The sequence below is a fragment of the Podarcis tiliguerta genome (assembly GCF_965153285.1).
Source record: "Podarcis tiliguerta genome assembly, chromosome: 9".
NCBI classification, from domain to species: domain Eukaryota; kingdom Metazoa; phylum Chordata; class Lepidosauria; order Squamata; family Lacertidae; genus Podarcis; species Podarcis tiliguerta.
Genome location: NC_139542.1, coordinates 4,813,231 through 4,838,120, shown reverse-complemented (window position 1 = coordinate 4,838,120; position 24,890 = coordinate 4,813,231). Strand labels below are relative to the sequence as shown.

Below are 24,890 nucleotides of genomic sequence, written 5' to 3'. Positions count from 1 at the left end.
TGTCCTCCATGGGGCACAGGCCTGGGCAGTGTGGATGGAGGTCCTGAGCTGCCCAGGTGGCAAGACCCCACTCTGGCCTCACTGATGTGGTTTGAAGGAAGACAGAGCAATACGCTTGGCACCATCTTGGCTGCAGGAGTTGCGTACAACTGCCTTAGGGACTCCAGCAGATTTGTGTAGGGTCTACCCCTTAGCCTTCTCTTCTCTCAAAGATAACCTTCAAGGCAGTGGAAGTTTAGGATTAGAGTTTTCCGTTCTCCTAGATGGTTTGACAAGACCCACCTGCTCTTCACCTCCCTCTGCAGCGTGTTGTGCAGAAACCACTTTCTTGACCATTGGCCCCATTCCCAGGGTGTGGCTGCTGTCACAGCTTCTAGGAGCCACAGGTGAGAGCTGAGTGCAGGGTAGGGATTCAAGGTGGACAAACTACCCCAGAAGGAGCATGACATATCCCCCACCAGAGGAACTACCATCCCCTAACACCCCACACACTACAAAAGTACTGTAGTTCCTTGCAAGATGAAATTAATTCGTTCTGCGAGTTTTTTCGTTCTGCGAGTTTTTTCGTTCTGCGAGTTTTTTCGTCTTGCGAAGCACCACTGTGTATTGACGGTTTCCCATAGGAATGCATTGGCGGTTTTAAAAAAAAGGCGCAAGACGTTTCGTCTTGCGAAGCAAGCCCATAGGGAAATCCGTCTTGCGAAGCAACTCAGAAAACGAAAAACTCTTTCGTCTTGCGAGTTTTTCGTCTTCCGAGACATTCGTCTTGCGAGGTACCACTGTAGTCCTAAACAGTAAATAAAACATCAAAAAACAACCAAACTGAACAATTTCCACACAACTCACAGTAAAGACACAAAAACAACAATAGCGGCAACCCCTACCCCCCAGACAAAACCCTCAAATACCCCAGCAACTGGTGGGAAGTTGGAAAAATAGACGCCCCTAAGCAATACAGACTGCAGATCAATCCACTCAGCATAATTTCTATATCCTTTGCTCTTTTGGTTCAATTCTTTTTCTGGACCTTGGAGGAGTTGGGAGGCCCTTGAGTTATTTACAACTGCTGTTAATCTCAAGCAGACATATAGTCCTCCGTACTGTGGCGTACATGAATCTGATGGATTTGGGAGACCTGCTGACCTTAACATGGCTGATGCTGTGGGTTTCGCTCTGTTCTGCTGTTGTTTCATTATAATTTGTCGGTGTGCAGTATCAGCCCTGCAGCTGGCAGGGGAAGTGGAGATACGTTAACCTCCCACTCAGTCACAGGGTAAAACATTCGTGCAACTTAACATTTAAATTTCGTGGCCTGCTTTTTTAATTATTTCTAAAGCATCCCCCAAATTCACAAAATGCAACCGTTTAATTATAAAACCGTGCAATTAAAATTAAAACCACAAAACTCATGGAGCCGGGTGGAGAATATAGGTGGAAGCAGGCCAGAGAAGTAGGGAACAGGTTGGAAAACAATTTGAAAATGCTGAACTGAACAAAAACAAAGCAGGAACCAGCCATGTGATGGGGGAAGGCGCTTGGCTATCTGGCTCGGCAGATTTCCTTACGCCAGCTAGTTTCTTACATGCTCATAATAGGGGTTTTTTGGAGGGTGTGTGTGATGGATCAGTGAAGTTGCTGTGGAAACAAGCATGCAATGAACACCTTCTCCACCGTCATCCCAAAGCAGAAGAGTTATGAGACTTACCTTACATTGGACAAATTTGTGATGCTTTAGTACATATATTGCTCATTTAGTTCTTCTGGGTGTATTGTTACTTGTGAGTTGCCTAGAGAAAACTTCTTTCTATACAATCAAGGGATTCAAGGTTGACTCAGCCCACGTCTCCTTTCTGAGTTGTAGGTCACTTAACCAGGCCTATTTTCTCTCAATGAAACATTGAGTTTTTTCTTTGTGAAAGGACCACTTTGTTTCCTGTTCACACGATTGTGAGTCTCAATATGGACTGTGTGGTGAGAGCCCTGGTCTCAGCAGAGGTTTGCAACCCTTGCTGAACTATCCATCCCCCCCAACTCAGCCCTCGCATCTGGTATATATTTTGGAAAGGAACAGGTTTTCATCTGCTTGGATGTACAGTGGTACCTCGGGTTGCATAAGCTTCAGGTTACATACGCTTCAGGTTACAGACTCTGCTAACCCAGAAATAGTACCTCGGGTTAGGAACTTTGCTTCAGGATGAGAACAGAAATCGTGCTCCGGCGGCACTGCGGCAGCAGCAGGCCCCATTAGCTAAAGTGGTGCTTCAGGTTAAGAACAGCTTCAGGTTAAGAATGGATCTCCGGAACGAATTAAGTACTTAACCCGAGGTACCACTGTAATCAGATGCCATTTTGAATCAAGATGGCAGAAGAACGGACCTTCCAAAACTCCCCTTATTCTAACCCCTGGTTTCAAAACTGAACTGATACTTTGGTTTCTTAGGATTTCTGGGCAGTGCCAGGTATGTGGCTGTTAGCGTCCAGACGAATCTCCGAATGAAGCCAACAAAGGGATGCTTATCTCACTGTGCCTTGGTGCATCGGTCCTAATAGGCGATGCCTCTTGAGCAGCCTGCCCAGCTCAGGTTGTAAATCTATAACACAAATGGACCGTGCTGTGAACTTGTTTTGAATTCACTACCACTCCCATGAGTCTACCTGGCCTAACTCAGGACCAGAGTCGTGGTGGCAGCGGGTCTGATCCTGCACCCCATGTTTTGCCACATCCTGTTAAAAGATATATATATAGCAGTATTGCTTGAACTTTCTTTGGCTGCTAGTCTTGAATTATTCTCTTTCTGGGCACAGAGTACCAGCCGCCGCTCTTGTTTCCTTGCAACTGTGTGAAAATCCCATGAACGCCCGTGACCCTTGAATATGTCGGGCTGCCTTATTAACATCTCTCCATTTATTCAACAGCAACTGCTCCGAGAGATGCAGCAGATGGCCAGTCGCCCTTTTGCGTCCATCAACGTTGCCTTAGAAACGGACGAGGAGCCACCCGACCTCATTGGAGGCAGCGTAAAGGTGAGGGACCACCCTGTAGGAGCACTGTTCCCGTAGTTAATATTCACAGATGCTGTGCTGCTTGGCCGGCTTTTGCGAGAGGGAGGCGGAGGAGAGGAGAGAAAGGCAATATTAGAAGTCTAGCCACAAAGAAGCCGTAAACATTCGAAACCCAGCAGGCCTTGTTTTTGATCTAATTTTCTTTCTCCAGGCTGCTCGTTTGCATCTTTCAGGTTACGTTGGTTTAAATAAAAGTTGCAGCTCTTTTTAAAAAGATTTTTTATGCCTTGTAATCAAGAAGGATACAGTTTAATATGCCAGAACAGTTGGTTGGAAATAGCTGTAGGTGCTGCTGAAAAAGCCTTCTTTGCACGGTCTTTCAAAGGATGGGGGGAGGCTAATTGGCTAAGTATTAAGAAAGTCTTTGGGTACAACTGGTTACAACCGGGGGGGGGGGGGCTACACTCAGCAGCAGGTGATCTGGAAAGCCAGCCTGGCAACAGGTACAGTGGGTGGAGGGAGTGACACTGCCAGACAAAGTGCTTCTAGGCCCAGCATGCTGTCCTGTGGCTGAGAGTTGGGGGAATAACTTGGATAACTGCCCAGAAACCAAGGAATCTGTTGCATGTTACAACATTGCTGCCTCTGCAACAAGGGGGAGGATGAAATGCGTGTACAGTGGACACTCCGGTTGCAAACGTGATCCATGCGGGAAGAATCATAGAATCATAGAGTTGGAAGAGACCACAAGGGCCATCGAGTCCAACCCCCTGCCAAGCAGGAAACACCATCAGAGCACTCCTGACATATGGTTGTCAAGCATCTGCTTAAAGACCTCCAAAGAAGGAGACTCCACCACACTCCTTGGCAGCAAATTCCACTGTCGAACAGCTCTTACTGTCAGGAAGTTCTTCCTAATGTTTAGGTGAAAGAATACAAAGTAAAAGTAAATAATAGAGAGAGAAAAGGTGGTATAATTAAGAGTGAAATGAAATGAATGTGAGTGGGACCGACACCAAGATCACCTGTATGCACTTAGTATAGCTCACCTGGTAGAGCATAAGACTCTTAATCTCAGGGTCATGGGTTTGAGTCCCACGTCAGGCAAAAGATTGCTGCCTTGCAGAGGGTTGGACTAGATGACCCTAGTGGTCCCTTCCGACTCTACAATTCTATGATTTGGAACATCATTCTTCTCATGCACATACTGTTCATGGATGGGTTCACAGTGCTGCAACCAGTCCGAGCTGCTGGGGGGCCACTCCCCACCTCACTGGAAAGGCAGAGGGATAGGTGGAGAAAGGAGAAATACCACCTTAGGAATGAGTGGTGGTGTTCCAACTGACACTCTCCCCCCCCCCCCCCCCCGCTTTCAGGGAAGCATAGTCTGTCAGGAGTTCGGCCGACACTCGAGTAGGACTCTGGCAGAGACACATGCCCGACTGGCATGTTCTCTCCCTCCTGGGCTTTTTTTCGGGAGCTTCAAAAGCTTTCTTCTGCCTGAACATCACAGCCACCGATGCCAACTGACACCAGCACACTTAGGGATCCGCAGAGTTTGCGCACCATGCATGTGACAGACCTCAGCAAAACAAAGGACAATAGTCCCACTTCACGGAACACAGTAACATAAACATCCTGTCTCCTCACTTCCCACTCTGTGGAGTCAAAACATAACACTGTCATGTGAAAAACAGCAATCCCATGACTACAACCATGGAGCAGGAATTCTAACATAGTCTTGTTTCCAGTTCCAGTGTCTCACTGCCCCCTGGGTTGTGAACCAGTGACTTCCCTGCCTGATTTGTAGGGGGGCATCGTAACAGAGGCAAGGAGAGAGGACTTTCTGAGGTGCAGCCAGTTAAGCGTGGGGAAGGGCTTTGGCTCAGTTGGTAGAGCGAATGCTCTGCCTTCTAGGGCTGGGCGATGCCAGCTTTTTAACATCCTGATGCATCACCAGCTAAACATTGTGATATAGTGACACATTGCAATGATGAAAGGGAAGGAGCATCATTTGGCTTTGGCCCCGCGTGGCACTGGCATGAAGCCAAATTGCCTCAGTCAGCTCTCCCCACAACCAGCACCCAGCACAGAGGGAGGGGAATCGGCCCTGATCCCCTGCGAGGCACTGCGGTGAAGCCAAACAGCTGCTGCCAGCGCCTGGCGCAGGGAGGAAGGAAGCAGCCGTAGAAGGTAAGGCAAGATGCCGCGTGTCAGGCAAGCCTCACCCACAATGTACTGCCAGGTGAAGGTGCCATTGTGCTCTGGCCCTCAAACCAGGCCTGGACCACGTATCAATGCATCAACCAGGCCTGCTGCCTGCAAGCACCCCAGGTTCAGTCCCTGGCAGCTCCTGGTAGGGCTGGGAATATTCTCTGGCAGTGCCTCTCCAGGTTCTCCGGCAGCTAGTTGGGCCAGGGATCTGCTTCCGCAGCCGTCCTCCACCCTCCCTCTTTGCTTCCTCTTGCCCCTCCTGCTTCTGCCGCCTTGCTCCTCCAGCTCCTCCTGGGAGACGATTTGACAAGCTGCCACTTTTTCGTCTGCGCCCTTTTCTCCCCCAGCTGGGGAGCCGTGAGAACTTGGCATATGTTCGCCATCAGTATGGGAACAGACAGCCCTTGTTCTGAATGCGGAGCAGGGTTAGGGAGTTCATGGATGTACAAGCTATCGAAACCCTCTTAACTTTTGTGTATGCATGTGTGAGAGTGTAGAATCTGTGACTTAAACTGAAGTGGCATGACTGCAGGGGGCGCGGGGATGGTTTGCCCATCGCTTCTCAGCACGGGAAACAAAAAAGGACCTAATTTGTCTCTCTGCAAGCTGCCCCCTCCCTGCTTCCTTTTCCTTGCTCTGCTTATTTTGTAAGCAGAAGACACTCAGGCGTGCCAAGTGTGCATGTAACACCTCTGAGCATGCTCCCTGGGTGGTGTAGGTCAGGTGCAAATTGCCAATGTGGTTTAGTCGGGACCCTGACCCTATGCCGGGGAGGTGGGGAGAAGGACTGGCCATTTGGGTTGTCTGGCTCAGGTGCCAAAAACTCTTGGGCTGCGCCCGCACAGCGGTTTTAATTCCCAGTCATCTGTGTGTAGGGACGGACACGCCCACACGAGCTGCGTTATGTGAATATTGTACAAATGGTCAAGGGCACCGCTTTGTTAGAAAATCAGGCAGATTTGTATCCTACCCCAATTTCACGCTCTTGGGAATTGCAAGGAGAGGAGCGGCTTCCACAAGCACGTTCCTCGCTAATTTTTACATGGTCCTTTTATGGCAATGTGCAATGGCGTGCCCCAACGGGCACTGTGAGGCAGAGGGGAGACCAGAGCCTTATTTGCTGCATTGCAAGAACAGCAGTCAAGGAAGAGGATCTGCTCCGCCCCCTTCAGGCCAGAGGGAAGACTCTCTGGGATGCATCCCTTCTGGGCAAGTGGCCAAGGGAGCCATCCACTCCCCACCTGCTCCTTTAGCAGCTCTGTGGCCTATTGCTGCGGCTGGTGGGAATTGTGGCCCTCAGATATTTGGGGCAGCATCCCCACCCTGCCTATGGAGTAACAGATTGGGGGGGGGAGGAGGAGCCTGGTTCCTCCCCAGTGTTTGCCAGTTCTTCTCAGCAGGCCTCCCACCCCCAAATTGCTCCTTGCTTCCTTGCCACCCAGTTGTTCAGGCAGGGCTGGATCCTGTGGGGAACCGGATTTCGGAGCACCCCAGAGCTTTTTCTGCACGGAGATGGTGGCTGTGCAGGCAAACGCCATGTGCGAATTGGCCCTCGACTGCTTAACCAAATAGTAGGAAATGGGTCATTTTAGTCAGCAAGGGTCTCTCACTTTCCTTTTGTGCCTGGCCAACTGGCAGGTCAGATTAAGCTAATTGCATCCTAGGCGAACGTCTTGCAGCTGGACTCATTTTGGAACAGTAGTCTCAATTAGTATATTTCCTGCAGTGCATAAGAAGGAAAAGAGAGAGCGATTTACCCAGTAGGAATGACGTCTTTCTAAGCCAACGCGTGACTAGCAGCCTAAAGGAGTGGTTCCCCCCCCTTCCCAACCACCCCCCTCTTTTATATTCCAGCTAGCCGGTGGGCAGCCATTTTGGTTTTGCATCTGGTAGCCCTTTGCTTCACAAGGGCCAGTGTGGCAAGTTGACCCTCTAAGGCTTATCAGCTTGTTTTGTCATTAGATACCTGTGAAATGCAGCTCTCTCTTTTTGGCAGAGTTGCTCCGAATCAGATTTAGAGCTGAGCTTTCTTCATCCACTTATTCTGAGAAGAATATTGCTTTGAAGTAGCTTTTATAATCGGCAGGTGTGAATGATCTAAGATTAGCAAAGCTTGTAAGCTGCTTGGCAATTTAACATTCTGTACTGAGAAAATAAAACCAGATTTCCGGCGCAATCTCTCTAGTAGCGTGTAGGTCCTCATGTAATCTTGGAGCTGGGTATAACCAGGAGGTCACCTGGCAGTATGACCCACTGCTGCAAAACAAGACCCTCCCAATGTCTGTGTCTGAGCACCATGCACTTTTAGCAAAGCCAATGAGGTCCACGGCCTCAGGGCGTGTGGGTAGCAGATCGCTCCAAGTAATCCAAGCGGAGTCAGAAGAGCTTGATTTCCCCCTATGAACACACCGTTGTGGGTCCCTGCCAAACTCTCCCCCCCACCCCACCAAATCCCACCTCTTCTCTGTCCTGTACTGGCTTTCTGTCCCCGCCCACCAGCCAGTTCAGGTCCTTTCTTTCAGCTGGTCTCTGTCTTCATCATCTCTCCTCTTCTTCTCATTCATTTTGCTGGGAGCAGCCTCAGCGGCTGATGATCCTTCTCTCACTTTTGCTCATTCTCCTGTGTTGATCTTGATGGACCAAAACTAGACGTGACTATTAAAAAACCCCATACACACACAAGAGAACATACCATACCAGAGGGATGGTTTTTGGCTTATTAAACCTTTCCCCCTTTTGTCTTCATTCTATTAAAAATTCTACTTCCCCTCAAGCAGTTCTTCTCAACTCCCCACCCCATAAAGGAAGATACAGCAGTGCTTGTATTGTTGCCCCGGAAGAGGGAGGCTGGGAGTGTAATATCCATTGCTCAGGTCACCCTTAATAAAGGTACTGACTATCTGGGGATTGTGGTTCCCCCCCCCCCAAACGGCTAACATTCAGATTCCTGTGTTTTTTGCACATGCATCACGTCCAGTGTCTCGTTCGCAGAATCACACCACCTCCAAGTTTTCGGTGTTTGGTTTGGGGCAGCATTATGAATTGGGTGAATTAGATTCGCCTTGATTTCTGCTTTTTGTAATCTTCCTTTATGAATGCTTTGGTAGGAGGGGAGTGCTGTCTTGAGGATTTTGCAAGGGTTTCCAAAAGATGAGCTGATGATGCAACCTCCCCATCTCTGGAGATCCCCTGGACTCCGTCGCCTTCCCCAAACTTTGTGGCAGCAGGGTGTCTCTTCTTCCCTTCCTCTCCCTCCTTCTCTCCATCTTTCCAGTGCCTAGCATGCTGCAATGGTCGCATCCCTGGTAATGGAAGCTCTGGCAAATCTACTTCTCCAGGGTTCCTACATCCTGAGGAAGGGAGGGGGAAACAGAGGGGACTGGAAACCTTGCTGCTAAGCTGCAAATTTCGAGGGGGGGGGGAGATCTGGAGATCTAGCTGGTAGACAGAAGGGATGGCGGCGACTGGATCCTGCTTCAAGGCAGTATGAGCCCAGGCTCAAATTTGGATGTATCTGGGGCTCACCTCTGATGAAGCACTTCAGACTGGGGGGAGAGTAGCCTTCTGAACTTACGAGTCCTCCCCTTTAATAAACAAAAGCACCCCTTCCTCTGCAGCGTTTTAAAAACATGCCTCTAAGGCTACCAGTTCACTCGATGCAAGCCGTGTCGGTGGGCAGGTGTGGAGCAGATTCTAATGTGCAGGGACATCAGAGCAAAAGGAGGCAAACTGTTCTTGGCTTCTGTGTTCCACTTGGTGCCTCTGCTGACATCACCTTGCTTTTTAATTCATGGAAAGGAACACGCTGCCCTTTGAACACCTGGCAGGGGGACGCTGTTGCCCACCACAAAGAGCTGGAGATTATGCGGGCAGCTGAGGTGTGCAAAACGGATTAGCTCCGCTAAAATTTCACTTTATTCTAAAAAGGCTCCTTAGATACAGGAGCGGCAGGAGGAAACAAACCTTTGTTGTTTAATGAATTATTTCTAGCTAGCTTAGCAAGGCATGGAGTTAGACAGTTTTTGCAAACCTGGGACCAACTTTTCCTGGTAGGTGCAGCAGAGCGGTGGTTGTGATGACCTCTGGGTGATTCTGCTCATAGGGTTTCAAAGGGTTCGGCCGGGATTTCAGCTCATGCATTTTCTACGCTCACAAGTGGGGCAGGGCTGTGAAGGAGAGTCTCTACCACCATTGTTCAGCCCGGACACTGAGGTCCAGCGGCGAGGGCCTTCTGGCGGTTCCCTCGCTGCAAGAAGCCAAGTTACAGGGAACAAGGCAGAGGGCCTTCTCGGTAGTGGCACCCACCCTGTGGAACGCCCTCCCAGTAGATGTCAAAGAGACAAACAACTACCAGACTTTTAGAAAACATCTGAAGGCATCCCTGTTTAGGGAAGCTTTTAATGTTTGATGGACTATTGTATTTTAATATTTTGTTGGAAACCGCCCAGAGTGGCTGGGGAAACCCAGCCAGATGGGCCGGGTATTAAATACATACATACATACATACATACATACATACATACTACCACTGCATGGGGGGATTTAATGGACATGGTTGGAGAAGAAGTGTGTGGAGGATTTTTTCCCCCTGGGTTCATGTTCAGTGACCATTCTGCATTTTTATTTTTTTAAGTGTTTGGCCCTGCCTATCACCATTAATTGGATTTGAAAAAGGATAACCCAATTCACTGATTCATCTGGTGTTTCGCAATACTTAATTAGGACTGATTATCGCTCTCAGAACGAGTATAGGGAATCTGTTTTTTGTTGTTGGCGTCTATTTTTATAAAGAATGTGTTTATCAATCCCTAGACCTTGCGACTTGGTGAATTTATGTGAAGAAAAGTAATGGGGCAGAACGGAAAGTTCCCCCCGAGGTATCTCAGCACACTTCCACGGCATCTTGCGAAATGACACCCCTAAGAAGGGGGCGGGGGAGTGTCAGACAGGCCACCTAAGTTTAGTAGGAAGCTTGGTCTGGGCAGAGATCCAAGAAACCTGTTCTGTCACTGTGGGAGCTGGGCTATCTAGTTAGCCTTCTTGTTCCTGGGAGAGGGAGTCAAAGCAAAGCTTCTTGGACCACACTAACAGCCTCTTGGGTGCGGACGCGGGAGGCCTTCTTCAGCTCTGCGGCGTTAGCCATTCCGTTGAGAAGAGTAGGTACCTGCAGGTTGGGCATGGGAAGATGAACTCAATGAAGTTCCCCTTCAGTTGTGACTCACCTGATGAGATGCACATTAAGAAAACAAGAGCCTAAGGAGAGATTGGTGGATCGGGCCAACGGCCCACCTAGTCCAGCATCCTGTTCCCACAGTGGCCAACCAGATGCGTATGGGAAACCTGCAAACCGATCCCAAGCCCTCTGAGTGAATGTGGTGCATTTCTCATTTCCTTTGCAGAAACAGGGGTTCATACATTACCTGGGGATTAGGGATATGGTGGGGGTTGCATGTTCTTTCAGTAGGGAAGGCTTGTCCTTAAGTATTTTCGTCTTCGTTCTCTACTGCAAGGAATGCACCTAAACCAAAGTAGCCTAAAAAATAAACATGCTATCGTAACTCTGTCCTGGCTTAATATCAATTAAAATGTTAATGGACCTGCACATCCTATAAGTTGCTTGCTTGAACAGCTGGGCCATTGGCTTTCTCTCCTTTTCCTGAAACCAGTGTCCTTCAGCCTTAGCTCCTCAAAAGCTGTTGGACTACAACTTCCATCATCCACGACCATTGGCTACGTTGGCTGGGGATGGTGGGAGTTGTAGTCCATCACCATCTGAAGAACCAAAGTGGAAGAGCACTAATCTAAACCGTGGTGTGGAATGCCTGCTCTGCTCCCATTTGGTCTGTGAGACCCTTTCAGCCAAGCCATGTCCACCTGCCCTACAGGTAGGGCAGGTAAGCATGTGGTGCTCTATTGAAAGTGGAGTTAGCAGGCTCTGCCAATCAGCTGGTGGGCCTTTGACTGCTTGGTTTGATTTCAAAGGAAAACTGGTTACTTGGTTGTTGGGTGATTGGCAGCTAGGGGGCCTGTCCACCTGTTAAAGTTGGCCTGTAGAGGAGGCAAAGATCCAGTCTGCTTGCCGGATTCCAATTCCCCATCCTTTCTCTTCTACACTATTTATATATACTCGTCTCCTCTTTCTCTTTCCTCTTCTTTCTGTCTATTTCTCTCTCCACGCTGGATGCCACCATGGGCAATGTATTACTCGGAGTTGCCTGGCACTGCATGCCCATTAGTTCTAGTAATTGAGTTCCGGCAGAATATATGGTGCAAGTTTGTTCTCCACTGCTTTTGTAAGAAAAGAATTATTTTGAACTTTAGCAACTCTATAGGGAGTGGAGATTCCAGGGCACAGGCTGCTGTAAATATCAGCCTCCCTGTGGTAGACAGCGAAATGCTTTGCAGGGGCTAATCCATCAGTGTGTTTGTTATCCGTTTAATACTAGAGATGCGTAAAGGCACTAATTTTGGTTTCTCTCTCTGTCACTGCCTTGTTAGGCATTTGTTAACTTAATGGTGACTTTGGTTCCTTCTCCCTTTCTTTTAACATCTTTAGTTTCTGTTTGGCTCAGAAGTATTGCATTATAATGCCTCACCTAACGAAAAAGGCAATAATTGCTCCGTTTAGGACGTCATAAAAAGAATTTGCTTGAAGCTGAAACTTTATAAGCAACAAAACGTACCAGCCGCTAAGCAGAACAGTGTTTTCCTTTCCTTTCCTTTCCTTTTGTAATTGCTTCTCTGATAGTTTGCTCGCACAAAGACCCAAGTTTCTGTGCCTTGTTCCCAGCTACTTTGCCGTTGAGAACACTCTGCTACTTTTAATAGATGTTGAAATACAGCTCCTTAGTACCTTTTCGATTTAATTACATGCCCCATTAAAATGAGCTGCTGATCTATCAAAGTGAAATATAGATGGAAACACTTTCCAGTTTATTTTCTTACCTTTTCGACCACAGGGTCTTGGAGCCCTGCTAAGTGCATGTTAGACATGTTTCAGGAGCCGCACAGAAGAAGCCAGCGTGACATTGCAGAGGGCTAGAGATTTGCGGCATGAGCTTGAGAGAGAAAAATGAATTTCGTACTCAGGAATGCCACCTGTGTCTGTGATTTTTGGGAAGCCCTGGGGAGCTGCTGCCAGCCAGTGTAGGTAATACTGAGCTAGGCAGACCCAATGGTCTGACCCTGTATGAGGCAACTTCCAGCGCTCCCAGGAGCTGCCTTGTACCTGAGGATGGGGAACTTGCCACCCTCCAAGCCTTCGTTCTGCTCCAGCTCCCAGAGCCAGTAATTCAGATGCTCTTTTTCGGTATTACTCTTCCTTCTGCACCCTGCCGTCGCCCTCCTCCCCGGTTATGCAAAGGCACGGATGAACCTTGGCTTCTGCTGTGCCTGCTAAAAAGTATTGGCTGAATTGATTCTGGGAATGTGTGCACACAAACCTGTATTTAACCACGGAGAGATCGCTTAAAGTAAGCTGAGCAAAGATAAATAAATCAGATGCAAGAAAACACAGCTGCTGATTGCTTTCCCTTGACTTTAAAAATAAAAAAAGGGATGCTGCCTCTGTTCCATTCTGTGAGCGCTTCTTATCACCCCTTGCGTTTGTTCTGTCCAGGTATAGCACATCATGGAGTTGGTGGCTACAGATTGGATTGCGGTTTGGTTGAAGATTAGAGGTCAGCTCCTAAGCTGGCAAAAACAGGTGAAACTGGCATCAAGTAAATTATGCTCTCTTTTCTCCCCCGCAGACGGTCCCCAAACCCATAGCGTTGGAGCCCTGTTTTGGCAACAAAGCTGCTGTTCTTTCGGTGTTTGTGAGGTTGCCACGAGGCCTGGGAGGTATCCCCCCACCAGGGCAATCAGGTAAGCAACTACTGTCCTTCTGTTGTTTTGCAGTATGCTGGCAGCTGTCGTCCAGTAACACTGGGAGGGCTGGCCCCATCCAAAGCCATTTGATGTCTAAGACCACCTGGCCCTTTTTCACTTTTCTTTCCTTGGGGCCACTTTAAACGCAACTCATTCATAGAATCATAGAGTTGGAAGAGACCACAAGGGCCATCGAGTCCAACCCCCTGCCAAGCAGGAAACACCATCAGAGCACTCTTGACATATGGTTGTCAAGCCTCTGCTTAAAGACCTTCCTTTCAGAGCACCTCCATGTGGATGGCTGCTTGTGCCGATTTGCACGCCCATGTATGGGAATTGCAATGGGTTGGTAGAACCGCATCCGCTTAAAGGCATATAACTGACATGTTGTACGCCCCGGCACATGGAAGCAAGTGCTGCTGTCGGTACAGAGACACTCATTTTCTGCATGTGCTTCCTGTCCTGTTAAGAGTGCTTGTTGTTGGCACCCGTCTGCCTCGAAAGACAGTGGGATTCACTTCTGTAGAAGTCAAACCGCATCATTAGAAGTAACCAAAGAGACCTCCCTGGGGCGCAAGCCTGGGCAGTGTTTGTGAAGGTTTTGGGCTGCCCAGACCACAAGACTCTCCTCTCAGCCTTGGTCCAAAGGAAAGCAGTGCAATGCGTTTTGCACCAACTTGGCTGCAGGAGTTAGAATCATAGAATCATAGAGTTGGAAGAGACCACAAGGGCCATTGAGTCCAACCCCCTGCCAAGCAGGAAACACCATCAGAGCACTCCTGACATATGGTTGCCAAGCCTTTGCTTAAAGACCTCCAAAGAAGGAGACTCCACCACACTCCTTGGCAGCAAATTCCACTGTCGAACAGCTCTTACTGTCAGGAAGTTCTTCCTAATGTTTAGGTGGAATCTTCTTTCTTGTAGTTTGGATCCATTGCTCCGTGTCCGCTTCTCTGGAGCAGCAGAAAACAACCTTTCTCCCTCCTCTATGTGACATCCTTTTATATATTTGAACATGGCTATCATATCACCCCTCAACCTCCTCTTCTCCAGGCTAAACATGCCCAGCTCCCTTAGCCATTCCTCATGAGGCATCGTTTCCAGGCCTTTGACCATTTTGGTTGTCCTCCTCTGGACACGTTCCAGTTTGTCAGTGTCCTTCTTGAACTGTGGTGCCCAGAACTGGACACAGTACTCCAGGTGAGGTCTGACCAGAGCAGAATACAGTGGCACTATTACTTCCCTTGATCTAGATGCTATACTCCTTGTTGAAAGGAGGTGTACAAGGCACCATCCAACCATCTTAGCGGATCCACTCTGGATTTGTGTAGGCTTTACCCATTAGCCTTTTCTTCTCCCGAAAATATCCTGCAAGGAAATGGAAATTTAGGATAAGAGTTCTCCTTCTCCGAGATGGGCTGTCTTCCCAGGTTGTCGAGCCCCATCTGCCCCTCACTTCCCTCAACAGCATATGCAGAAACCGTTGGTTAGTCTTGTCTTTTCACCGAAGCCGGTCTATGCACGCAGGGGAAGTCTTAACTGCTTGTGGGCTGCCTCGCCAGAGTGGTGCATGCTCTAGTTATCCCCCGCTTGGACTACTGCAATGCGCCCTACATGGGGCTACCTTTGAAGGTGACCCGGAAACTGCAATTAATCCAGAATGCGGTAGCTAGACTGGTGACTGGGAGTGGCCACCGGGATCACATAACACCGGTCCTGAGAGATCTGCATTGGCTCCCAGTACGTTTCCGAGCACAATTCATAGTGTTGGTGCTGACCTTTAAAGCCCTAAACGGCCTCGGTCCAGTATACCTGAAAGAGCATCTCCACCCCCATCGTTCAGCCCGGTCACTGAAATCCAGTGCCGAGGGCCTTCTGGCGGTTCCCTCATTGTGAGAAGTGAGGTTACAGAGGGCCTTCTCGGTAGTGGCGCCCTCCCTGTGGAACACCCTCCCACCAGATGTTAAAGAGAACAACAACTACCAGACTTTTAGAAGACATCTGAAGGCAGCCCTGTTTAGGGAAGTTTTAAATATTTAATGCTGTATTGTTTTTAACACTCGATTGGGAGCTGCTCAGAGTGGCTGGGGAAGCTCAGCCAGATGGGCGGGGTATAAATAATAAATTATTATTATTATTATTATTTATTAACTTTGCAAGGGCAAAGTCACCTTGCCTTAAGAGGTGTCTGTAAGCTTTGGGTTCTCTCTGGAGCCTCGCGTTGCCATCTTCCACCTCATCTTCTGAATCCTGGCCAAGGGCTGGTCCACCTTCCACTGAGTGTGGAGACCAGTTGCGTCAGAGGTGGGTGCAAGGAACCTGGCCAGGGTGCCCGGAGCACCAAGAGGCAGAAACCTCCCTGGGTCTCTGGCCAGTCTAAGTTGGATGGGTGTGGTGATGGCTGGCTGGGCTCCCCTGTTCTCCGTTCTGCCTGTAACTCCCTGCTCTCCGCCTTCTCCTTCCAGGTCTTGCAGTAGCCAGTGCGTTGGTGGACATTTCACAACAAATGCCTATTGCCTACAAAGAGAAGTCGGGAGCGGTACGAAGTCGCAAACAGCAGCCTCCAGCCCAGCCCGGGACCTGTATTTGATGCATGGACATCTGAACTGCCTCTTTAGGGTTTTAAACACAAGGGATTACCTGGGAGGAGGACAGAGGTGTGGTTTTTTCTGCAAGGTTTGTGTCGCAAAGGACACCTCGAAGCACCGGGCGCAATGTTTCCGGGGAGCATCCAGCCCTTCCTCTTGGCGTTGTCTTAGTTGGCCTTGTTTTGACATCCACTCCGTCTTAGATTTGCCAATCCCGCCGTGCCCGCCTGGCTCCCACGATTTTGCATCTCCCTCCCCTATCCAGCTAAAGGCCATTGGTTGCGAATCCATTATCCGTCCGCCTCGACCACTGAAGGTTGGCAGTAGGGAAAAGCCACGGGAAGACAAAGAACACTCGGCTTTTTGTATGTGGAAAGCGCTTTGTGGTATTTGATTTTCTTCCCCACACCCCTTCCCTGGTCGTACAAGAAAAGCTGCAGCACTTACAGATAATTTTCTGCCCTCGGCAGTTAAACCCCCAGGATTTAAGGAGAAGCTAACTCAATTTCCTCCAGGAGCCCAGTGTTGTAAAAAATTCTATTTATTTCTCTCTTATTTAGAGCTCTGTTCCAAATACAATACCTTCATTGGGGCTGGGGTTCTGTTTGCCGCTTTATTTTCATCCACCTGACTGTATTAAATCGAGGGATGCTGTTGAGTATGGCTGGGTGCTACGCACTGCAGCACATTGCCAGGAAAAAACCCCCAACATCTCCCTTTTCTGGGAAGATTAATGTTTTTCACGTGGATCTATGTGGCAGATCTGTGTGCAAGTGTTCCCAAGGTTTTAAATAGAACCAAGGAAGCAAAGGGGAAATTAGCATAGCTGGCCTCTTGCGTAACTACATTCCTCAGTTACCCTGGGCAATCCGTGGCCTTTTCCGCGCTGTGCCCAGTTAACGGGTGCAGAGCATAAGGACGCTAACCTGTTTCAGGCTGATGGAGCCGTGGTGGTTGTCGGGGGGCCGGAATGCTTCCTATTTATTGTCATTTCGCACCGTGCATCTGGGCAGATGTTCCCCCTTTTGGGCGCCACCCTTCTCCCACACCCCTTTTTATTTTACCTCACTTGAGAACGAACGTGGGGAAAACCTCTTTCTGCATTACAGCAGATGTGCTCTGAAGAGTGGTCCCTTCTGTTTGAACGGCTTGCATTGCTCAGTCCTCCCCAAAACCTATCAATAATCCTGCACACCAGGCAAGTGTACTCCTGCTTGGTACAAGGGTAGGGTCTGAATTAACTCCGAAGGATCCCTTAGCCAACCCGGCGACCTCCAGATGTTTGGGACTACAACTCCCATCACGCTGTGCTGGCTGGGGCTGATGGGAGTTGTAGTAAGCATCTGGAGCAGCCTTTCTCAACCTTGGGTACCCAGATGCTTTTGGACTACAACTCCCATCATCCCTGACCACTGGTCCTGCGTGCTAGGAATCATGGGAGTTGTAGGCCAAAAACATTCCAGGGCCCAAGGTTGAGAACCACTGATCTGGAGAGTGCCAGGTTGGCGAAAGGTGCCCCAAGGAGAGGCCGGGAGACCTGTGTGTGGCGCTTGGTGGCACCCTTTGAGTGCCTTCTCAAGAAGTCGAGGTGCAGCGTTCTCGGTTGGCCCAGGGGCTGGACTGCCATTGCAGATTGAGAGCCACTTACATTGCTCTGGCCTTGATAAATCCTGGGCAGTTAACCGGGTTGCCCGTTGTACGTTCCAGGCGGAAACCAGCAGAAACCTGGGGTTTTATTAGCTTGGCAGCCAGAGAAGCAGGAGGTGTTGGCTTTGGCACTCTCTCCAATCGAGCGGGCATTGCAGATTCAACATGTTGCTATAACTCAGGTTTTCACTTGCTCTTAACACCTATAGCGTTCCCTCTGAAGATGACTTGCGTGTGTGTTCAGAAGGGAGCAACCAGGCTTCCAAAACAGGGCAGGGATAGTCAAAGCACCATCCCATTTTACCCAAACTGTGTCCCACTTACAATGGAACCGCTGGCAGCTGCTTGACGGTGCATGCCATCCCAGTCCATGCAAGGGGGTCGTGGGAGCCAGTCCATTAGCCATAGCAAGAGTCGCGATGCAATTGCACTTTTGCCGCTGATGGAGAGCGTTCCCGTTGCCTATATGCATGCAGAAAGCAGCAGCAAAGGCTCCCGTCACTGTAGCATTGCTTCCACTCCAGCGGCCGGGAGCTGCCCCTGATGCCACACTTACTAAAGAAACCCCTGTGCCACCCTCTCATATGGGCACAACACACTGCCGGATCAAGGCTGCTGTAGCCTAGGAGGAGCCTATGTTTGGCACTTAAGTGCGGCTGCCGCCCCCAGTAGCATTTTTCTGGCAAGTTCTTCCCCTGCACAGATCTGGGGCCTGTGCCCCCCGCATCCAGGTGGGGGACAGTAGCTTGAAACATAAATGCGATTTTTTTTAGCAGCGTCGCATGTTGCAGCTCCTATAGTTACACCTGGAGTAACTGCATCCCTTTCCCCAATCTACCCCCTTGTCCTCTCTTGAATCCAGTAATGTATTACAGCTGTATTTTGAGTGGACTCATGGGGACGGGGAGGGAGTGGAGATGAGCGAGGCAGCGATCTAGACTCCTTGGAGGTGCATGCATGTGCATTGCGCGACTGGAATTAGCCGCTCATTTGCATCTCGCAATGAACGAACGGTGAGCGACCAAAGCTTTCTTGTTCTGGACTGCCTGGCCAGAAATGTTTCTGTTGTGCATATTAATGAACCTGTACTTCTTGAACCCTACAGAACTGGAACAAACGTACAATTAAAATAGCATCTCTCTCTCCCCGCCCCTCCCCAGTTTGCTTTGTTGAAGCTGCACTTGAATTGACTTGTCCTTGGGGAGAAGTGGAAGGCAGCAAATTACCTCTCAAAGTCCATTTTTGCAGCATTAAGGAGCGTGCCAGCTTGGGGGAGGCTGTGTGGGTTTTGTGTGCAGTAGAAAAGAGCCTGAATCTGCCATGGCAAAGGTGTTGACAAGAGTCCGGGGTGAACCAAGATCCCTTGCCCACTTCCTGCTAAGCACCCGTCTCCTGGACCTTCCAGTTAGGATCACAGATCTGAAGATCTGGGAGTGGAGGAGCTGTTCCCATTCAGTTTGCTCCATATATTATACTACCAGTGTCGCTTCCGTTGAGACACTGAGGAGTTAGGGGAGTGGCGCTAACAAAGTTCTCTCCCACCACCATCACTCAAGCAGAACTGGGAATCCCAATTTCCAAAAAGAACCGCACCACGAAAATCACGGAAGGCCTGCAGAGTTAATCCAACCACTGTGGACTGCAATGCTCCCCAAATAAGAAAGTAAAATTATTTGCCAAAAAAATAGTGTGTGCATGTTTCGGGGAGGAGATCTGTTTGAAGAACTTCGGGTCTTAGTTCTGCAGAGCCCATAAACGGCATACAAGTTGATTTAAGGAATAACCTCTTGTGTCAGAGAAGGCCTTTGCGAACCCCATTTTCCATGGACTACCCACCTGCACCGACAGACCAACCTGAAATCGATGGCAGTTGTGTGGGAACACCTTGAAATGAACAGGCCTTGTGCAACTCCCCCAGCTGATTCTGGTGTTTTGTGCCAGCTATATTCTGCTTTTCAATGGAGGGTTGTTTCCCCTGGGAAGCGGAGGAGTTAGGGATCTTTACAGAGATTCGCCTTTCAAGCCATTCTTTCAGAATCTGAATTTTGCGGCTTTTGAAGTTCTGGAGGCAGCTGGAATTGAGATCTCTGTAGGGGGGAACTCTTTAATACCTGGGATATATATATAATTGTTTCTGTTCTCAAACAGTTCCTCGGTCATTCATCTCCTCTGGTGAGCACCTGGGAGCCTGCTGCCATCCAAGAAACTTCTAAGGTGTTCCGTTTGGACCTGTGATTTGTACACAAAGGCAGACGATGAGCATCCCTGGCGATGCGTCTTGCGTGTCCTTCGGAGCTGTCAGGCCACAAATGTTCTGTGTCACAGATGCCAAAGCCCCGGCTGTCTCTTGACTGCCTGGTGCCTGAGATTCTCTTCCCTCCCCTCCTGGATCTTACCCATGAATAATGTAACCTAACTGTGGCGAATTGCAAACGCTTGAAGAATGACAGGCTGTGAAAACACCCCTTGACAGGTATCTGCTGCCTTCTAGTTACCATGCACACTGTATTAAGGAGGAAAGAAATTCCCCCACGGAGACCGCCGATGTGTGAGAATATATTCACTTGGTTTCCAGTGCGCTTTTAGAATTACTGTCGGAAGTGGGCTTTATATATATACACAGTATCTGTATATCTATAAAATGAAGGCTGAGAGTGTATGTCTGTGAGTGTAGCGCTGGAGCAAAGAAGCTGAGCTGTGAACCACGAATCCAACCTTTTCCAGGAACTCAGTAAGTGGTCTTAGACATATATATGTATATATCCCTCCCCCCCAACCTGCAATTCTGTTCTACCTTACAGGGTTGTTGAGAATGTGTTTCAGAAAGGAGGAATAGCTCAGACCCTAACTGTCTGCACCTCCAATCTCTATCTCAACCCCCCCCCCTCCCAGCTTTCTGGACTCTTTCCCCTCGCCATAGGTTCGGCTTGCCTGACCCGCTGCCAGCCAGATGTAGTCCAAAATATCTGGCAGGACCCGGGATGGCAATGGCTGCCCTCGGTAAACATTAAGAGGGCACCCGCACAGCATTGATTTCCTCACTCGTAATAGCTGTAAACCAAAGCCCGCTGCAAACCATCCTAGCAGCAGCGACTCCTAGTTACCCTTAGGGTGATATCATATTCACGCACACGGCAAAAATAGCCTGCAGGCTAAGCCTCTGGTATTGGGGAACCCTTGTATTATGCGCAGATCTCTGGTTGAGGGTTGGAGCCCCAGGTCCACAGCCAGCATGTTGCAGCGCTCACGAGAAGCATGTGGACCTTGTCCGGTATTGTTTGACAGCTGCTCCGAGGCGACCCGGCAAAAAGCACCCAGTTGTGCTGGTTTGTCAAACCAGTGACTCGCTTGTCTCCCTCCCAAGTTTCCGGAGACTTCAGCCTGTGTGTGACCCAGCTCAGCTTTCCTAATGGGAAACCCAAAATTTGGGGAGGAAGAGCTTTTGTAGTTCAGGGCTGGGAAGCATGGAGACCCAAATGAGTCTGTCCAGTGTAGCCGCGTGGGAAATAACTGTCCGCCCCGCAAGGCAGGCTTCCCCAGCGTGGAACAGGAACAGAAGTGACTTGTTGCGGTGCAGCAGTTGAGTGCAAAACTTGGCTGTGCATGAGGCCCTGAAAGACGCTATGGGTATTGAAACATCCCCTGGGACAGCTGTCGCCAATATAGTGCTCCCCAGAGGTGAGATTGCAACTCCCATCATCTCAAGCTAGCATGGCCAATGGGCAGGAATTGTGGGGGTTGTACCTCCAGCAGCCTTTGGAGAGCACTACATTGGCCTTGCCTGCTGTTCCTGGAGACGACAAGTCCCCCCAGGCCTCATCCAGGCAAGGGCTTGTGAACAGAGCCCTTTGAGATCGGACTTGAGGAGCCACCCAGTCCAGGAGCCTAGTTTCCCCCCAAAGGGGCCGACCAAATGCATCTGGGAAGCTGGCAAAAGCAGGGCACGATGGTAACAGCAACATATCCAGAAAGAGAAAAAGACTGCCTTTCCGCAGACCAGTTCCACCTACAGCCATCTAAGCCCAATGGGCACCACCAACGTGGTTTATTTAATTGCCAAAACCACCTCTTGCGAGTTTCTCTTTCACTTCCCCCCGCTTCTAACACCTATTGAAGAAGTTGGGATTCAGGTCAGTTGTCTTGGCGGCTTCCTCTTCCCTTTCAGCTGCTACTTGAAATAACTTTTGCTGGGTTGTGTCTTATAGATGCAGGTTGGTTCCTCCTTTGTGCAGCTGCTCTGCAGGTAGCGTCTTCGGCCAAGAGGCCGACGGCGCTTTGTCTTTCTGTTCTTCTCATAAGAACCAGTCTCTCTACCTTTTCCTAGCAGCTTCAAATTTTAAAATTCAGGATGTGGTTAGCTGTGCTGCTTCACGTTGTCCCCCTCTCCCACCCAAAACCAACCTCTCGACTCTCCCGCCTCTCTGCAAAACTCTTCCAACAAACTTTCTTTGTTTTCCCAGAAAAAAAGCTGCTCTTATTTTTTTTTTGCGTCTTCCGGATTCAGAATGCTTTTGACACTTTTGAGCTTGGTCTCTTCGCATCAGGAATCTGCTCCAGCACTTAAACCGGGATGGGGGAAATTAAGTGAAATTTGTCATGGTGTGTCAAATAATGTCGGCCCTTGACGCAGCAAAAGAAAAAAGCCCTTACATTTCTATTACTCTGAAATTTGTGCACAAAGAGGTCTTTTCTGTAGAGTTCTTGAACTAATTTTCTCTTTTAGGAATTTCTTTCTGTTTCTCCTCCCCCTACAGTTCTTTCTTTTCCTGGTGTGGGGGGAAAAACACTATTCTTCTGTATTTGGACCTGAGCTTAGTTTTGTTCATATGTATAATTTAGCCTTTATTGCATTCATATGTAAATAACGAGTAAGTATTGTAAAGTATTTCATTGCTGGGGTGGGGATGGTATAAAAATACGCATTTTAGGGCTGCTGGTTTTTTGGTATTTTTTTGTATTGTAAAAACAAAAAACAAAATAACAGCTAATTTAAAAGCAGGAACAAGGTGATGAATATGTGCATTTTAAAACACCAATGTGAAGTATATGTATGTAAATAAAAGTAAATAATGAACAAAAACTTTTTTCCCTTCTGGAATAAAAAGAAGACGATCTGGTTAAGAATGGCTGCCTCATTTTTGGTTACTGTGTATTTCTCGCATTCACACCCCACCTTTCCCTCCCAGGAGTGTGGGGCAAAATTGCTGGGTCTTCTCCCCATTTCATCGTTGCAGCAGCCCTGCGGGGTAGTCTAGGCTGTGTGTGTCACTCATGGCGTGTTTCATGGAAGCAGGCATTTGAATCCAGGTCTGCCTGACCTAAACATGCATCACAAGCTGCTGGGCTGGGGAACTATGGAACTCCCTGCCACATGAGGCAGTGATGGCCACAAACTTGGATGGCTTAAAAAGAGGATTAGACAAATTCATTGAGGAGGAGAGGACTATTGATGGTTACTAGCCAGGATGTCTACTCTGCCTCCACAGTTGGAGGCAATCATGCTTTTGAATACCCGCTGCTGGAAACCACAGGAGACGAGAGAGGTCTCTTGTGCTCGAATTCTGTTTGTGGGTTTCCCCAAAGGCGTCTGAAAATAGGGTGCTGGACTAGATGGGCCATTGGTGTGATCCAGCAGGGCTCTTATGTTCTGCACTGGCTCCCGGTGGAGTACAGGGTCAGATTTAAGGTGCTAGTTTGAGCTTTAAAGCCCTTCACAGCCTGGGACCCTCATACCTACAGGTCTGCCTCTCCCAGTATGCCCCACGGAGGACCTTAAGGTCCATAAATAGCAACACCCCAGAGTTCCTGGGCCCTAAGGAAGTCAGATTAGCCTCAACCAGAGGCAGGGCCTTTTCAACACTGGCCCCGGCCTGGTGGAACGCTCTGTCTCATGAGACCAGGGCCCTGCAGGATCTGAATTCTTTCCGCAGGGCCTGCAAGACAGAGTTTTCCACCTGGCCTTTGCCTTGGAATCAACTTGATCCCCTCCCCCTCTTTCCTTTTTCCTTCTGTGACGGAAATCCTATTTGGGGACTTCCCTGGCTTTTTTCTGGCCCATGTAGGGCCAGTCTGGATAGTTGGCCTTGGTGAAGACTTGACGTTTTTATCCCCAAAAAAGTTTTTGATTGAGTTTCCACTGAAATGAGGCTGCATTTTAATGTTTTAATGTTGTATTTTAACCTTGTTTTTTAATCTGTATTTCAATCGTTTTTATATTTGGGGTTAGCCACCCTAAGCCCAGTCTTGGCTGGGGAGGGCGGGGTATAAATAAATAAATATTATTATTATTATGCTAGTGCATTTCTTTCACCCTGTATTTCCATCTGCCGAGATCCGAGCAATTATTAGAAAGTTCTGTTTTCACCTTGCAGTTTAAGGAGTTAGTGGGTTTTAAAACCTGCATCAAGACTTTGTAGCACAGAGTAACACAGAAGCTCTTCCCCTTTTGTTTCATCCCCCCCCTCCATTAGCTCAGTGGGTGACCCCGGCTGTTCCTCCAGCCCAGCCAGGTAATCCAGCCTTCGAAGAGCTCGCCTTTCTTGCGTTCAGGGTCTGCAAACAGGCTTTAGAGCCAGCTGGGCTACTCTGGAGCCGGTTAGAGTATCTCCCTCCATAATCCTCCGAAAATATTCCTTAGCTTATTTGAGATGGGGCTTTCGGGGGAGATCAAATCCTCTGTTTCTTTCTCATCTTGGAGAGGGAACTCTGATTAGAGTTGCCCAAATAGCTTTAAATATTCCATATGTGTGTCAAGTGTAACAAAGAGAAAAGGAAAGCCAGCTCACATTAACAATAAGAATAATCCATCCAAATTTAAGCATGGGAGGAAGTCAGTGTCACAGAATTATTATTGGTCCATCAGCACAACCACTTCTTCTTGCCAGATGAAAAAAAAAAAATCTTCCCTCTCCTTCCCCTGTGTGCTGCTCTGGGGGGCTATCTATAGCTTCTAACCACAATAGTAGCTTTGTATCTCCACCAGCAGAAGACTTTGGCATCTTGAATTTCAGTGATGCCCTTTGTGCCACCAAAATCCAGTGCCATCCCCAACCTCTCACCTTCCAATGGTCTTCTGCCTGGAGTCCTGTGTCCTGTGTCCAGTTCTGGGCACCACAATTTATGAAGGATGTTGACAAGCTGGAAAGTGTGCAGAGGAGGGCAACCAAGATGACCAAGGGTCTGGAAACCAAGCCTTATGAGGAACAGTTGAAGGAGCTGGGTATGTTTGGTCTGGAAAAGAGGAGACTCGGAGGAGATACGAAAGCCACCTTCAAGTATCTCACACTGAAGGTGGAGCAAGCTGGTTTTCTCCTGCTCTGGAGGGTAGTACCTAAACCAATGGCTTCAAGTTACAAGGAAGGAGATTCCAACTGAACAACAGAAAGAATGTTTGTGGGGAATGGGTCGTCATCTTTTTGCTTGCAAATCCTGTCTTAAGGGCATATTTGTGTATGAATAGGGTGAGCCTGTGACCCAGACTTAGGAACTAAAGTATTAACCATCACAAAAGAATGGCCAGGCTGCCCAGGTAATGCAATCAGTGACCATTATCAGGTATCTTGGCAGACA

General features: G+C 48.8%; 1 protein-coding gene across 1 annotated transcript in view; it reads left to right on the top strand.

The window, feature by feature from the left end:
- ATRN (attractin) overlaps window positions 1-22,445 on the top strand; it is a gene marked incomplete at its 5' end in the record, with an annotated part of 172,161 nt that extends 149,716 nt beyond the window's left edge. The window contains 3 exon segments of the mRNA XM_083398154.1: window positions 2,917-3,024; window positions 12,969-13,083; window positions 15,552-22,445. Of these exon segments, the coding sequence (XP_083254280.1) occupies window positions 2,917-3,024; window positions 12,969-13,083; window positions 15,552-15,676 (348 nt within the window). The 3' untranslated portion in view covers window positions 15,677-22,445.
- Between the last annotated feature and the right edge of the window lie 2,445 nt (window positions 22,446-24,890).